At 39.1% G+C, this 16,355-nt stretch overlaps 1 protein-coding gene across 4 annotated transcripts in view; it reads left to right on the top strand.

Annotated features, from left to right (window-relative positions):
• Window positions 1–280: 280 nt before the first annotated feature.
• plcb3 (phospholipase C, beta 3 (phosphatidylinositol-specific)) overlaps window positions 281–16,355 on the top strand; it is a 93,991-nt gene continuing 77,916 nt past the window's right edge. For 2 of the 4 annotated variants that reach the window (XM_067435006.1, XM_067434940.1), the window contains exon 1: window positions 281–859. In XM_067435006.1, coding sequence (XP_067291107.1) covers window positions 761–859 — 99 coding nt within the window. In that variant the 5' untranslated portion in view covers window positions 281–760. The remainder of the gene's footprint in view (window positions 860–16,355) is intronic. The other 2 variants (XM_067434870.1, XM_067434802.1) reach the window with 1 other exon arrangement.

Below are 16,355 nucleotides of genomic sequence, written 5' to 3'. Positions count from 1 at the left end.
GTTTATATATTTGACTTAGGAAAAAAGTGAATTACCCATATAAAATATATAGGCTAGGCTATTTCTATATCCACAAATGATGACTGGAGTTAATATGGATGTTAATGGATTTTGTTTTTGTTTTTATATATCAACTCAAGTGCTTTGGCTCACAGCAAGATTAGTGTTTAACATTCTTTCTTGGAATGAGGAAAACACGCTTAAATAGAGGGGGAAAACTGCACAAGAGCAAAGCGAAAGCAGCGGTTCTTAATGTTAGATAAATCATACCAGAAGCACATGCTTCTATAACGACTGGAATGACAACGGAAAGACAGAAGAAAAGAAAAGAAAAACACCCCCTCGTCTGATCGCTTTTTCTTTCCTCACTTCCTTACTCCCCCCTTCTCTCTCTCCTTCCCTGTCCTTCTCTCGCGTTCCCATTTAGTTCGGAGAAAACATGAAGGAAAAGAGGAGCAAATTCCAGCGGGGACCAAAGTCAAGTGAAAGTTTCTCCTGAGCGGGGATCTCATCATTACCAAGCGGATGGACGGACAGGAAGGAAAATATCAATTCAAGTCCTTGCCGTGATAAGCGCTTAGATGAATAAACAATCGCGAAAGTCATAAACTGTGCTCGCTCGTGAATGTGTGACAGTCGCGTACGCGTGTGTTGAGCCATCCGGACTCTTGGCTTTGGGTCGGGCTCTGGTTCTGTACACTGAAGGTCAGAGACTTCTAACCGAGAAGCAGAGGCGTCGCCACCCGTCGATTCAGCAGTCATGGCCGGAGCGAAACCGGGAGTACACGCGTTGCAGCTCAAACCGGTGTCTGTCCATGAGGTGCTCAAACGGGGGAGCAAGTTTATCAAATGGGACGAGGTAAGAAGCTCGCGTCCGCGCGCCTCTCTGTGATTTTATGTGGCGTGATTCCCGACTTGTGTTACATATTGAAGTAATTTACAGGAGAAAATCTGACACCCAGGACAGTTCTGGAGTTCAACGCTCTTCCAGGAGATCGAGTTCTTGTGTTCTGAGTCTCATGTTCATAACACTCACTTAACTTGTGTTTCTTTGTTTGATGGTTCTCATACTCGCAAACTAAATATTGTTTTCTACCGAGAAATACGATACGGTGCTAAATATGTAAAAGCATGAAATTCACGAGTCGTGTCGTATATGGAGTTGAGTTTAACCCTTTAACTGCTTCTAGACATATTTATAGACCAGTTAGTGTCAAATCAAAAACACTGTGGACCAGGCCCATTTTCTGATCGGTTATGATCTAGTCATTAAACATAAAAACTGTAAACCTTTTCCACGTTGAAGGAGGAAGTGAAGCTCAAAAGCATCACCATTATGCTTAGGCCTATGTTACGAAATTGTTTGGAATTGAGCAAGGGACATTAGGAGTATATTTGCTTGATGGGCCTATCAGATTTCAGAAATACACAAAATATTAAACATTATTTCACATTTTTAAATACCTGAGCTAAAAGGTACGTTCAGTCTGTCATTTGAAGGTAATGCAGATGAACAGCTAGCACATATAAAGTTAACTTATAGTAGGCCTAAAATAAGTACATGTGAGCTCAGTTCCAGGTCTAGGAGCCTTAAGTGATATCTTGACAATGTAGGTTTGCTAAATGAAGGTTGACTCCTATAGGTCTTCCACCTCCCACTGATTTGGATGATTAGAGGAACACATCCTTACTGTTCATATGAAGGCAATCAGAATAAATTAAATGTAATAATAATAATAATACATTGGAATGAGGTAAATTATATTTTCATTTGAGATAGAAATGGGATTTTTAGACATTGCATTTCTTCTTCGTCCATTGTAGACTTCTCCATAAAATGACAATTGAGGGACAGTAGTGTGTTCATGAAAGGCCAGAAAGAATATGTTGTTTTGGTGTTTGAATGTTATTTCACTCACTGGAAACAGAAAAATAATTTCCCCCCTGAAGTATTTCTCTTAAAGGGTTAATGCCAACATAAACCCATATGTTCACAAGAAATCACCATCTCCTCTAAATTCTTCCGCGTAGTTGCTCTCCTGGCAACGAGGGCCTGTGCGTGTGTGTGTGTGTGTGTGTGTTTGTGTGTGTGTGTACAGATCATGTTTCAAATCTCACATTGGATAGCCATTACAGTTGTAATTACGTTGAAGGATTAGGGGGCGAAAATCTTCGCCTCTTTTACATTATTTGATCAAATCACTCAGGGCCGCTTTAGCTGATCCCCACTGCTCTTAACTGGAGCTTAAAGAGCCAACACCTTTTGATAAGAGCAGCGTTGAGTAAGGAGAAAGTGGGCCTGTACAACTTGGTGCACTCCATGTCTTAAAAGTCATTAATAATTAACTTAAGCAGCCTATAAATGCTGAGTGGTTTGTGTTGAGTTCGCTCTACTTAGATATGCTCCAGGTGTGTCATGTGTGTGTATGCATGAGAGAGAGAGAGAGAGAGGTTGTCATAAACATTAAATTTAATAGAACTGTTCTTATTGTTGTACGCAGAAAGCGGCATTTCATTTGGAAATGTCCATCCATTGGCAGATGAGTCTGTGTCCTCAGAGGCATCCATAAATAAATAACTAGCTGTATTTAACTATAATGGGGTCTTATTATATCCTTAACTGAGGTCATAGCTATAGTTTAGGACATAATTGCCTATCTGCCACAAAGCCAGTTTAACCTCCTATTGTCTTCAGGCAATTTCTGACCCATTTTTTGCTAAAGAGTTTTTGCTATTGGAACAAGAATTTGTCAATAATATCTAAACAAAAGCCAATTTAATCTTTTTTTCTATATTAAATTTAGTTTTTATAAATAAATAAAAAACTACTCAACTGTCTGATCTAGAAATAATTTGATTTATTTAAAGAATTGGGCTTTCACACATGCTTTTATCTGAGGTTATAATCACAGGGTAGAAGCCCCTTGGATGTACAGTAATTGTCTCCTATGCTAAAGAAGCACTAAATACCTAAACACCTGGTGTATAAACAGATAGTTTTGAATAAGTAGGGATTAATGTACTTGTTGAGATGGGTGTGCAAACTCAATCAGTGGCAATTAGTTTGTATAGCTCTTAAAGGTGCAGTGTGTGAACTTTAGAGGTATCTAGAGGTGAGGTTGCGAATTGCAATCGACTAGCGCCAGGGTAGCCGGCACAGGACAAAAATGTCATTGTCGGAGAGGGCACAGAGTGACTAACGCTCTGTAGAGAAGTTTTTCTGTTTAGGGCAACTGTAGAAACATGACGGCGCAAAATGGCGATTTCACTGTAAGGGGCCCCGGGTGTATGAAGATAGAAATGCCTCGTTCTTAGGTAATAAAAAGTATAGTTTATCATAATACACTTTTAAAAAAAAGTAAGTAAAAACTGTAAGATAAAAACACCTTAAGGGAGTCTTTTAACCCATTACATTCAAGAACACATACATTTGAATGGTTTTCAAAGATCACGGGTGAATGCTGTTTAGTTACGTATGGGAGAAAGCAGTGTTATGTTTTAGCTCTATTACTCTAAGATGAAAGTCACACAGTTTCTGATCTCATAATGCATTTTGTATGATCTTTAATAACACATACATGGATAAAAGCTTCTAAGCTCAGCAAGCAAACTCAGTGTGTGAATGTCATTTCAGGGCTTGAACTCTTAGTGGTGGTATGGCTTTTTGTTTTGTGAAGTAACAGTCAATTGTGGGTTTGAGTCCCTTTTATGCCTTCCTTACATGCTTCTAATGCTGTGGCTGTGCGGTTGTGTCACTGATGATGAGGACATTCAAATGGTACTTAATGTCAGACATCAATGAGAAAGATGATGATGCAAACAGTGCCTTTCTCTTCATCTTTGTCTCTACCACCCTCCTGTTTGTGTTGTTAATCTCGTCTTCTCTCTGAAAGAAACTAGTCAAACATTGTAGCTACTGATGTGATCTAATGATCTATAATACATTATAGAATTCTCAGTATAAACCAGTTTAAGTCAGAGTCAGACTGTTAGATGTAATGCTCTAGTGCACTTTTAAACATTCAATGGACCATTTCCTAACCCTTGACTTGTCTGGGATTGGAAGCTGGCTTGGATAGGATCCCAATTGATCACGGAATGGACTGCAGCTAAACTTAATCCCCTCCATCAAGTTTACTGCCTCTTTGGCTACACACACAGCAGCTAAATATAGTTGTAACATCTTTTCTGAGTGATCAATCTTACTTTGTATACAGAGTTTGGTTATTTGTGACAAATTCACGTTGTGTCACATTCTAACACCAAATTTGCTCCTGATGACTGTAGTGAAAATCACATTTTCATTAAATTGAATACTGTGTGCAGCACTCAACTGAACAACTAAAACTAATTAGAAGCAATGAACTCTTGTTTCATGAATGTTGTTTAAAGCATCACAGCCCTGCAGAGTTTATGGTGCGTGGATGCCATGTTGTAATTACCGTAGTCTAGAAATGACTACATGTGACTTTGTATTTGGAGTTGTTCATGTCCTCGAACAGGGAATTATGCGTGAATCTGTAGTGGTCGGGTGGTACAGTGGTCACGTGGTTCCAAGTAGGAGCTGAAATTATGGTAATTTCAACATGCTGCGAATGCACCTTTAGTCAACCTTAATTTGGTGCACCTGATCTAGATAATCAAATCCTTCAGGCTTATTTAAAAATTACAGCTCATATCTAAAATAAAATACTTCCCTGCTATGTAGTTTGCAAAAAACATTATTCCAAAATAGTAGTATGTCCAAATACATATAGCATTCCAAAAAGGTAGGAGCAAATTATCTACCATTTCCACCGAGATTCTGAAGTGCTCATTCGATGGACACTTTACTGTCCCACACAGGAGAGGATTCATGAATGCCAATGAAGTGACCCACCTGCCACTGGTAGGTTACGTGACCGTAACAACATAGCGGATGTAGTATCTCCGAATTTCATTAAAGGTGCACTATGTAAAATATTTTCAGTAAAATATTCAAAAACCACTAGGACAGTGTCATATATTTTGTTGAATTGAGTACAATATCCCAAATGTTTCCAACTATTTGGAAATCGGAAGAAAATTATATTTTTAATTTAATATAATTATATTTTAACCTATGAACCGGGACATGTGAGGGAGTTGCATTTCAGTTGTGTCATAGCTGCATTACCCTCGGTTTCCATTTTTATTTTGCAGAAACGCTTAACTCTCACTCTAGTGTGCAACACGTGTCAGTCGCCAAGAGAATATACAGAGTAACGTCATAACATTATTTTCAACACACTCAAATGTACCTTATATGATAAACAGAGCTGCGTTACCTCATACTCATGACCCGCTGCTCGTAAATCGAGTTTTGCATTCATCTTATTAACAATCGCTCCAGTGGACCTGCTCAGCTCCCACAACACCGGTCCTACTCTGCTTCAAATGTTGCATACAGTAACGTTAAAGGTGCCCTAGAATGAGTTGAAACAATATTTTAAATTGTTCTCTGATATCTACATATAGGGTATGTGACTTATTTAAGGGTTAAAATTGTCCAGATACGGTTTACAGGTCTTTTTCAACCCTATAAATTGTCCCTAGGATGTAATGGTCTGTTTTTGGCTTATTTGGAAGGGTCATGAATATTAATGTGGAGTTCGGCTCTGATTGGCTGTTTCACTGCGCAGCTCCTTTCAGTGCCAGAAACAGATCTACCATATAATGTCAATCATGGAGACATTATGCATCCAACCTTATGTTTGATCCTGTTTCTTACGAAGATAATGATTTTGAGGAACAAACAATTGTTTTGAGATTGGAAATGTTTTTGGGTGATTTGGGAGATTGGATACTTTTGAGTGATAAGTTTAGTCTTTATTTTAAGACCTGCAAAACATAACGTCAGCATAACTTTAGCCTTCATGATGTGAACTAGCATATAACATTAACTTTACACGTTAACTTATATCGTTAGCAGTCACAACTTTGTTGTTAGCATTTTAAAAACATTTTAATCAATGCATCACCGTTTGATTTTACAATGATAGCTTTCACTTTAAATCACAAACGCTAAACAGCTAACTGGGTAACGTTAGCACACAATTTTTTGTTTTGTTTGCACAGTACACTAGCCTACATTTTTTTTTTTTACAAATTGACGATGTCTTGTCCAATTGCTACCGTTTCAAGTTAAGTGGTGGAGATGACGTTAGCTAGAAGGATCGATTGAGCGATTTGTAAGCAACTAAAATTACATAGTTAGCTCCTGAGTTGTGTATTGTTGATGAAAATAGCCTATAGGCTAAATTATAATTCTATCCGACAAAAGGGATTGCCATATGTATCAACAGTTGTATTTTGTAGATTTGTATGACAACACTGGCAGGAAATAATATTAACTTTGACATTTTGTCATACTGATGTATACTACTTGGAGTTTCCTATTGTTACTGTATTGGCATCTTAGCATTGGATCTAGACAACACAGGGGATATTATCATTAATGTTGTCTCACTAAGAAACTTCCAGTTTAATCAGAAATTGTTTAGACAGACAATAAGTAGATAAAATCACTACTTACTCGCAGGGATATAGTTTGAATTGCCGCTTCTCCAGTATCAGACACTGAGTGAAGCCTGCTTTATTGTCCAGGTTAGAAAAACTCTCCGTCGTGAAATGGGCCGAGCAAACAAACAACTTTTAATTAAACTGTTGCGGTATCCGGTTATAGATAAACATGCCTGTTGAGTGTTGACAGTTTTGTTCAGTGGGAAGGGTATGAAAAGTCCCCACGTCTCCTGCACAGACTTTATTTCCATGACATTTCGCTTTCCTCATGTGACACATGTGCTGCCGTATACAAATGTTAGAGGCCTACATATTAATGATCCCCAGCGATTGCGTCACAGATGGTGTTAAGTCGAGAATCACCTGTTTTTCTGTGGTGTTTTTTACAAACAAGATTTACATAGGAAGGAGGAAAAAATGGTGTTTGAGACTCACTGTATGTGAGGTCTATGTACTGAACTCTTGTTATTCAACTATGCCATAGTTAATTCAATTTTTCATTCTAGGGCACTTTTAATAATCACATACTGAGCTCAAGCTTGGCGTCATCAAACTATACCTTTGTTTTGAAGCGAACGTGCAACGTGATAGGCTCTTAACTACAGCCATATTTAGCGTTCCGATTTTTCCATTCATATAGAGTAAGAGCACTTTGATTTAAATGCCCAGTGGTTCGCATATAAAACAGTTTGTTTTAAAGTGATTAAAAACATTTATAATTTTACATATGATTTTAAATAAAATCTGTTCATTTGAACTTCCTATTCATCAAAAAATCCGGAACATTTTATGGTTTCCACAACCATATTAAGTAGCTGCAGCACAACTGTTTTTTGTTTTGTTTTTGAGCAGTGAATCGGCACATCAGAATGATTATTAAGAATCGTGACACTGAAGACTCAATTAATTGCTTCTAAAAATTCAACTTCGCCATCACAAGAATAAATTACGTTTAAAATAAGTTCAAAGAGAAATTAAATACAAATATGTTCAAATAAATGCAGCCTTGGTGAGCATAAGGGACTTTCAAAACATTAAAAAATATTGCCAACCCCAAACTTTTGAACAGTTGAACAAATTGAACAAATAGTCTCTTTTTAAAAACATCTTTCTGATTTTCATTCATATACTTATTTATACCATAGTCAATGGCAGTTGTTGTGGCCTAATGGTTAGAGAGTTGGACTTGGCGTGTTCAATTCCCAGTACCGGAAGAAAACAACTGAGGTGCCCTTGAACAAGGCGCCTAACCAAATGAGGCAAGTGAATAACTTTTTTATTATTATTATTTTAAGATGCATAATTAAGTCATTGGTTGCAGTTCATTAAAGACAGTGGTGTACTTGTGCCTCCATAGCACATCAGCTCGCTGTGAACTTTGACTTGCAAATTTATGCTCAGTCTTCCGCTTGACAGGTGTCTGGGGTGAAAGTAAGCATTGAGGGTCGTAGTAATGGGAATATTATGCAGCTGTGAAGAGTTACTACATATATGATAAGGTGACGAATTCTGCATATCTCTCTCTCTCTCTCTCTCTCGCTCTGTGAGAGAGAGAAATACAGTACAGATGTAGATGTCTTGCATAACTGCTTTTCAAGCTGGAATATAAATGATTGTCCAAACCCAGTAAGGACGGTTTGTAATGAACATAACCTCTGTCTAAACAAAGCAATCTGACAGAGGATTCACACAGGAACTATATTATTCATCCTTTTCTCTCTGAGGGAATTCCAAAGGAAGTGTTTAGGGTTTGTGATTAACTGTGTGAACTGCAAGAAACTATGCTAGTATTTCTCTCAATGGAGCAGAAAAACAGCAGTGAGTTGGACACACAGGGTGACCAAAAGTTTGGCTGGTGTAGGAGGATAATTCTGAAAGGGGAGGAGGGAGGGCGAACCATGCGTGAGCGGAGAGAGGTTTCACACATGGAGGCCAAACAAGGAGATAACATGGAGGAAACTATTGAGAAGTGACGCCTGGAACTCTGAGGCACAGAGAAATGAGATACCATGTTGGCAGAGAGGAGAAAATCACAGGAAACCCAAAAAGGCCGAAACATCCGATGAACACTAGATTCTACTTCTGTTCCCGATGGCCCACTTGCTGTCCTCACTTACTAGTCTATTTCCACTTTCGTTTTTGCTTCCCCTTTCTCATTCCTTGTCGTACGAATCCTAACCGCTCTGATTATTAGTCACACAATACATGCATGGTTGTGTGTCGTGGTGTAAATCTGGAAATGTCACACTCTTAAGGCCACAAGTAATGTTTTTCAGGGTAAATATTATTACTTTGACTCTGTGTGTGTGTGTAAGATACTCTATTTGACTTTAAGGAAGAGGGGAGCTGTGCATGTTTAGTCATGTCTGGTGCGCACGTGTACACAAGAGCTTGGCACATCCTGTGAAGGGAATTGCTCCACATATAATATTAATGTTGTTTATGTTTTGTTGGTCCTTTAAATATCCTAATTGAGGCAGTGTGTGTTTGTGCATAGACTTGTGATCAAAAGAATCTGATCTGTTTCACATTTTCCATATTTCGGCTTCTTGGGCTAGTAAGTGACCAACCAGAACACCATAGCAACCACCTAGCAACATGCTGAAGTCACAAAGGACAGTTTAGACACTTTATAGTAATTAGCAACGCCTTGGAAACCACCCACAACACTCTAATATCATACTACTTCTACACTATATATAAGCACCCGCTAGCATAATCTATTAAGCTTACAAGTGTACTACATTATACTTTTGCAACTGTAAGTGCCACTCATTTTCTCTTTAGTAAAAAAAAAAAGTGAAACCACAAGAAACATTTTTCCCTCGTTTATTTCTTCCTTGTTATTCATTTTGTTTTTTGCTTGTCCTCCCACATTTTTCTCCCTTCTTATTTCATTCCTCACGTCTATAGTGTTTGTCACACGAAAGACCACACACTCTGTTTTAGAACACATGTGCATGCACACCAGAAGTGTGGAGGCAATGCTTTCTCTCAGAGTTTGGCTTTTAGGATTATGGGGCAGCATTTATATGACACTATCAGCAAATAGCTAATACTGCAACAATTTAGGAGCATAGACCATGGTATAAATGTCAATATACACACACAGTATGTCTGAATACTCAATTCTGATTGGCTGGAAAAATGTACAATAAAACTGTTGAATGCACAGGTAGTTTCGAGTAAGTTTAATCACTGTTATATATTATTGTGCTGCTTTTATTAAAGGACATGCCGCTCGACATCAGGTATTTCTTTGCCTCCACGTTGTGCATCATTTTTTTGTGGATTATCCCTTACATTATTTATAAAAAGTCACATCAAATACTTACATTTTACACATTTTACACTTACTCTTAACACATTATACTCCATCATGTCTATTGCGGTCTCACAACTCTGTCCAGTTGATAATACCTAGAATATCTAAATCAACTGCAGGCGGTCGATCTTTTTCCTATTTAGCACCTTAACTCTGGAACAGTCTTCCTAGCATTGATCGGGAAGCAGACACACTCTGTCAGTTTAAATCTAGACTAAAAACACATCTCTTTACTATGGCATACACATAGAACATTATTAACTTTCATTATTCAAATCGATTGACTGATTGTTAGGCGGCATTAACTAGGTCAGCCGGAACCGGGAACACTTCCCATAACACCTGATGTACTCGCTACATCATAAAAAGAGTGGCATCTACGCTAATGTTAGTCTCTCTGTTTATCCCGAGGTATATCCCGGATCCGGGCCGTGTCCGGATCTCATGGTGGACCTGCACCTGGACATGACCAACGCATCCTGGAGTGTCTGCTGAGCCGTGTCAATTGGTGTCTCCTCTGAATTTGCCTCACCGGCACGTCATGCTCAAAAAACCCGTCTCCGGCGCAATAACTCAGATCTTTCATGTATTCATACTCTTGCGTAATCGACGTGTCATCCTAAATAAACCCGTCTCTTGCGTAATACCCTGACATTTTGAATATTCTGATCTAATATGATTTCTGACCTGTAAGGTTGCCAGAATAATAATCATACTCTGTTTGATAATAGGCCAGAGGAGAACTGGCACCCCGACTGAGTCTGGTTTCTCCCAAGGTTTATTTTTCTCCATCATGGAGTTTTGGTTCCTTGCCACTGTCACCTTTGGCTTGGCTTGCTCAGTTGGGGACACTAAAATTATGATCAAAGTTATTCAACTAATTATACAAATAAAATGTATGAATTAGGTTTTAATTAATTCTATAAACTATAATACAGATCTGCCAACATTGTCGCTATATGATAAATGAAAATAAGCTGATAACATCACTGTTTTCTCCAGTAAGACTGTACAGCCAAATCTAAATTTGTTGCAATACTGTCCTGTTTGACACTGTGAAGCTGCTTTAAAACAATCGTGATTGTAAAAGCGCTATATAAATAAAGTTGATTGATTGATTTTAAAGATAGAGTTCACCCAAAAAACGGAATTTTTGTCATCAATTCTATGCACACTCAAGTCATTTCAAGCTCATAAGACTTTTGTTCATCTTTGAAACACAATTGAAGATATTTTTATGAAACCTGAGCAGCAAAGTTCCACCAAAACTTTATCACTTCAAAAAGGTAAAAAAGAGATGCTACAAATGAGTAGTGATCCAAGTATTAAGTTTCCAAGTCTTCTGAAGAAACTCAGGCGCTTTGAACAAGTGTAATTCACATATGAACTCTGATCAATGCACATGCATCACATGTAGTCAACAGAGACACTTGAGAACCAATTAGGTTTGTACTTGTGTGCCAGCAAGTACGGTTTAGCTTCTGTCTATCATATTTGCTGTTGTGCATTGATCTGTGTTTATATGTGAATGAAAAGGCTTTAAACACAAGTCAAGTCCTCAATAAATGGTGCAAATGTAATGATGGTTGCACTTGAATGTTCATTAAAAGTGGCTTATCATTGGATCATTATGGATCATTACGTGTTCAAGTTTGTTTTGACGATGATATAGTGGGTGAGTTGTTTACTTTGTAATTATTAATCCATGCATTTCCACAGATTTTCTGTGATTTGTGGACCTGTTACAAACGTAATAGGTAATCAGCCAAGACCAGCTGTGTGTAGACCCTCCTCATATTCATGGTGCACTTTTGGACATCAGCTCTAGGGAGGAAAAATATGCTCTGTTTCTGTCTGAAACTTGACTATTACAGGACAGTATTGCTTTAGAAAAACGTTTTAATCTTATATTTTGTAATATTTATTTGTACTGTATTATATATTTCTTATCAGAAATGTGTTTATGCACTCATTGCCCTGCTTCCTGCCTTCTCCGGGGAGAAACGCCCTTGGTGCACATAGATACACAATGCAAGGGGTTGATGTGGTTTGCAACATGCAAAACTCGACCGACCTCATACCAACATGTTATTTTGGTTTGCAGCCAGAAAACAATTCAGCGATTTTTGAGTTGATACGGAAAACAAGGAGCGACAAAGAACAAATACAAGAAAATATATCATCCGGGAACTTTGCATCCAGGAGCTGTATGGTTGCGCGTGCTGATTATTCAGTATAAGAGCTGTCTATGAACAGTTTCCTGGAAAGGGCTGAGAGGGTAACACTCATCCAGGTGACCCACTGCAGCTGTATTTGCGTTTGTTGACTCTTGCTACACTGCTAATGGAGTCTCACCTCACTGCAAAACAAGCCTACACACACTTTCAGCAAGTTGAAGAACGAGACTGAGGAGCAGAGGCGTATTGCATACTCAAACAGAACATGTGTCATGAGCCGATGACCCACAGTTCACATATGGGTGTGTTTGACCTCTGCTCGCCCCCTCCAGCCTTTCCTCTCCTTCTGTTTCGCCCTCTCATTCAGGAAGGAGACCTTTTATGTGTGTGTAATTTAGTCATTCACTCTTCTGAAAGGTTGCTATATATCAGCCTTTAAGTGCATCAGAAAATGTCTCTCTTCCTTCCTTCTTCCTTTCTTTATTTTAACCTGGGACGTATTTGCCATTTTTTTTCCCACTCTTTGTCGTTCCTTGTTGCCACCAGTTGCTTTTATCCCTCTTGGTAAATGCGTTAAAAGGTTAATTCACTCCACAATGAAACTTGTCATCTGTAGATATGTTTGCATCCACCTATTTTTTATTCACAGTTTGGGATGTTGCAAAAAAATAAAGAAAAACAGTGGATGTAAATGGAAAGATGTGCATAATTTCAACACTTATGCACTGAACTGAGTTGGATACATTTGCCAATGTGATTTCTTAATGCGCAACATAAAAGACATTTGTGACCAACCAGCATTGCGTAGCATCTGAAATGCTGTTTTGGTCGTTCTGAAATGCCTGAGCAAAGTCTGTCCACAAATTGTTTCGGTATATTAAAGGAGTATTTCACATGACCTTCCCCCATTGTTTAAATCACCCCATGACTTACTCACCATCAAGCTATCCTAAAGCAAAAGTATACCTTTACCTTTTATGCATAGGCAAGGGTCAGCGCACAGTGCACGTGGTTCGAATTTTGTCATCAGAACAGGACGCACGTACTGAATGTATACCGCTGGATTTTTGTAACCACCCGTACTGTGAGCAGGTTGCACATGTAAAAAATGTTCAGTATTTTCATGGGTTGTAACTAGTGGCGAGAGATTTCTCAACTGCGCATGCATTGAACGCCTGTGTACGAGTCAGAAGTATACTTTGCAAGGCTGTGTGTTGGAATGTATGCATATACGGTCATGAACGTTGCTAGGCAACGTGGGGGAGAGGACGCTGGCGTTGTCTGTTCGCCGCTTCTCCACCCACAAATCATGTTAATGTACTATTAGATTTAGATTTTATTTTATTTTCTTATGTTTGTGACTAGTCTAACAGTCAGAGCTACAATTGGGGCTGTTGCTGATTGCTGGCAGCCACTGAGAGGACGTTGTTCGTCGTTTCGCCGTTTTCCACCGCTTCTCTAATGTTTATGTTTGAATTGCTCACTGGTGGTCTCCCTTGGGCTTAAGCTGCATGGTGGCTGAAGTTTGCACCGGGCTAGCGTCATCTGGGCCATCGTAATCAGCGTCCGGCATGATGTTGGGATGTTCCGCTTCTCGGCTGCGCCGCTGTTCCGTCCTGCATTGCGGCCGTGGAGCGGCTTGGACTTCTGCGCCGACCCCGGTGTGTCCACAGAAGTGCCCGGAAAAATGTTCTGCCTCCTGCATGGTGCTGCGGCGATCCCCATCGTTTGAATCGTCATGAAGACCCATCATCTGGTCTTCAGCTGTCGTGCCTCGGCGATGTCATCAGGACACACTGCCGCTGGGAGAAATTTAAAACATGGAGTGGGCAACAGTGTGCTGCGGAGCTAACAGAGACTTCCACCATCAGCTGTTTTCTGTTCACCATCAGCTCTGTTTCTGTTCACCATCAGCTCTGTTTCTGTTCACCATCAGCTCTGTTTCTGTTCACCATCAGCTCTGTTTCTGTTCACCATCAGCTCTGTTTCTGTTCTGTTTTCTGTGTTGGTTGATTGTTTGTAGTATTCTATATTTTTACTTGTTATTCATTTTTTTTTGTTATTTTCCCCCCCCTTTGTTGCACTTTGAGATTCTTCGGAATGAAAAGTGCTTTATAAATAAAATCTATTATTATTATTATTATGTACACCTAAAACAATGAAGTATACTTGTGGCTTATGTGTATATGACTTTCTTCTTTCTGATGAACTCATTCGGACTTGTATTAATAAATATCCTGACACTTTTAAGCTTTATAAAGGCAGTGACAGGGTCCACTGAGTTGGACTGCTGTGTAGTATCACTAGAACGTAGCGTAAGAACTTAGAACTGCGAGAGGCATTACACTTTCTGCATAAGTTGAATAGGGAAGGTGCGAAAACATGACCTCAGAAAGAAAGTTAACATTATCATATGTATTGCATTTTGCATAATGTGATCCATTACACCACAGACTGAACCAAATTAAGCATTGCTTGGTAACTGGTTGACCTAAATTTGTCGACCTAAAGGCCCCGTCCACACAGAGACGCATTGAGCTGTATAGATATACATTTTGTACCGTATCAGCGTTTCATCCACACGGATCCGGCGTTTTGGAAGCATGAATCCGACATTTTCTGAAACCGGGTCTCAGAGGGGATACATCTAAAAACGACAATTTTGCGTTTTCGTGTGTACAGTCAATCCGTATATTTTGTGAAACGGTGATGTCATCACTACGTCCGACACTGGACGGGCACTGGGCGTGCGCTCATCAATATCGCGTCATTTAATTACCATATTTGCATTATTGTAAGGGTAGGTTTAAGGTTGGGGTAGGTGTTAATAAAACACATCTGTTAAGTAGCAAATGTATTTATTGTTATTTTATCGTGAGATTTTGCCTCACCACCTACCACTGCTAGACTCCTTTTAGCCACAACACTTCTCAGTTTTTAGTTTATTTCTGTGGGAGAATTGCAGCGCCACACACTGTCCTGCCATGTGTACTACATCGTTTGGAGTCGGTTTCGGTGATCTCGTGTGTACGCAGATCTTTCCATTTCTTGAAATGAAAAAAAAAAAGATCCTGATTGAGAAAGATCTGGCTTCGTGTGGACGGGGCCTAATTGTGTACTTAAAGGCCCACTGAAGTGCCTTGAAACGCGCTGCATTTGAAAAGCATATTTACACTGAATCGTTTCCTATCACATATATAGTGTGCAATGTGCCTTTTTCTCCATGTAGATATTAGTAAATGTGTGTTAACAACTGACCGATTTCAGCCGCCGCTTCAGCAGCGTAGAGGGCGGGCTTTAGATTTTAGACAGCATTTTGATTGGACAGAAGATTTGACGAGAAAGTGAAGTCTGCAATGATGTCACCAAAATCTAAGATTTGTTTTAACGGAAATGAGAGACTGTAAGTTTTGAATGCTTGTATCTCCTAAATGCTAATTTTGTCATAGTTTTGGAACATACCACCTTATTCATAACTTTAAGGCTAATACAGTCATACTAAAAGCTAAAAACCTTTAAATTTAAAGGGTTAGTTGACCCAAAAATGAATTTGTCATTAATGACTTACCCCAATGTAGTTCCACACCCATAAGACCGTTCATTTTTTGAACACAGTTTAAGATATTTTATATTTAGTCTGACAGCGTTTGAAAGTGTAGGCACACTATACTGTCCTTGTCCAGAAAGGTAGTAATAACATCATCAAAGTAGTCCATATGTGACATCAGTTGGTTAATTAGAATCTCTTGAAGCATCAAAAATACATTTTGATATCAAAAACTACTACTTTATTCAGCATTGTCTTCTCTTCCGGGTTTGTTTGTTAAATCCTAAAATAAAGATTTGAACGGTTATGAATCAGCATATTGATTTACATCAAGAACATCCAGGTAAACAAAGACTCCTGAACTAGTGGTGGACATTTATTTTTGTTATTTTAATTTATATTTGTTATTAAAAATAAGAGCTAAAAACAGTAGTCTTCACATTAAGGAAATACACTGATACATAATGGCCAGCAGCCATATCACCCTGTAGCTCAAGACTGGTTTCCCACTGAAGCTAAGTAGGGCTGAGCCTGGTCAGTACCTGGATGGGAGACCAACTGGGGAAACTAGGTGTCTGCTGGTAGAGCTGTTAGTGAGGCCAGCAGGGGGTGCTCACCCTGTGGTCTGGGTGGGTCCTAACACCCCAGTATAGTCATGGGGACACTGTACTGTCAAAGAGCACCATCTTTCGGATGAGACGTTAAAACCAAGGTCCTGACTCTCTGTGGTCGTTAAAAAACCCAGGCTGTCCTTTAATAAAGAGTA

This window comes from Pseudorasbora parva, chromosome 1 (genome assembly GCF_024679245.1).
Source record: "Pseudorasbora parva isolate DD20220531a chromosome 1, ASM2467924v1, whole genome shotgun sequence".
NCBI lineage: Eukaryota > Metazoa > Chordata > Actinopteri > Cypriniformes > Gobionidae > Pseudorasbora > Pseudorasbora parva.
Note: the sequence above shows the minus strand (reverse complement) of the source record. Positions and strands in the feature narration are given on the sequence as shown.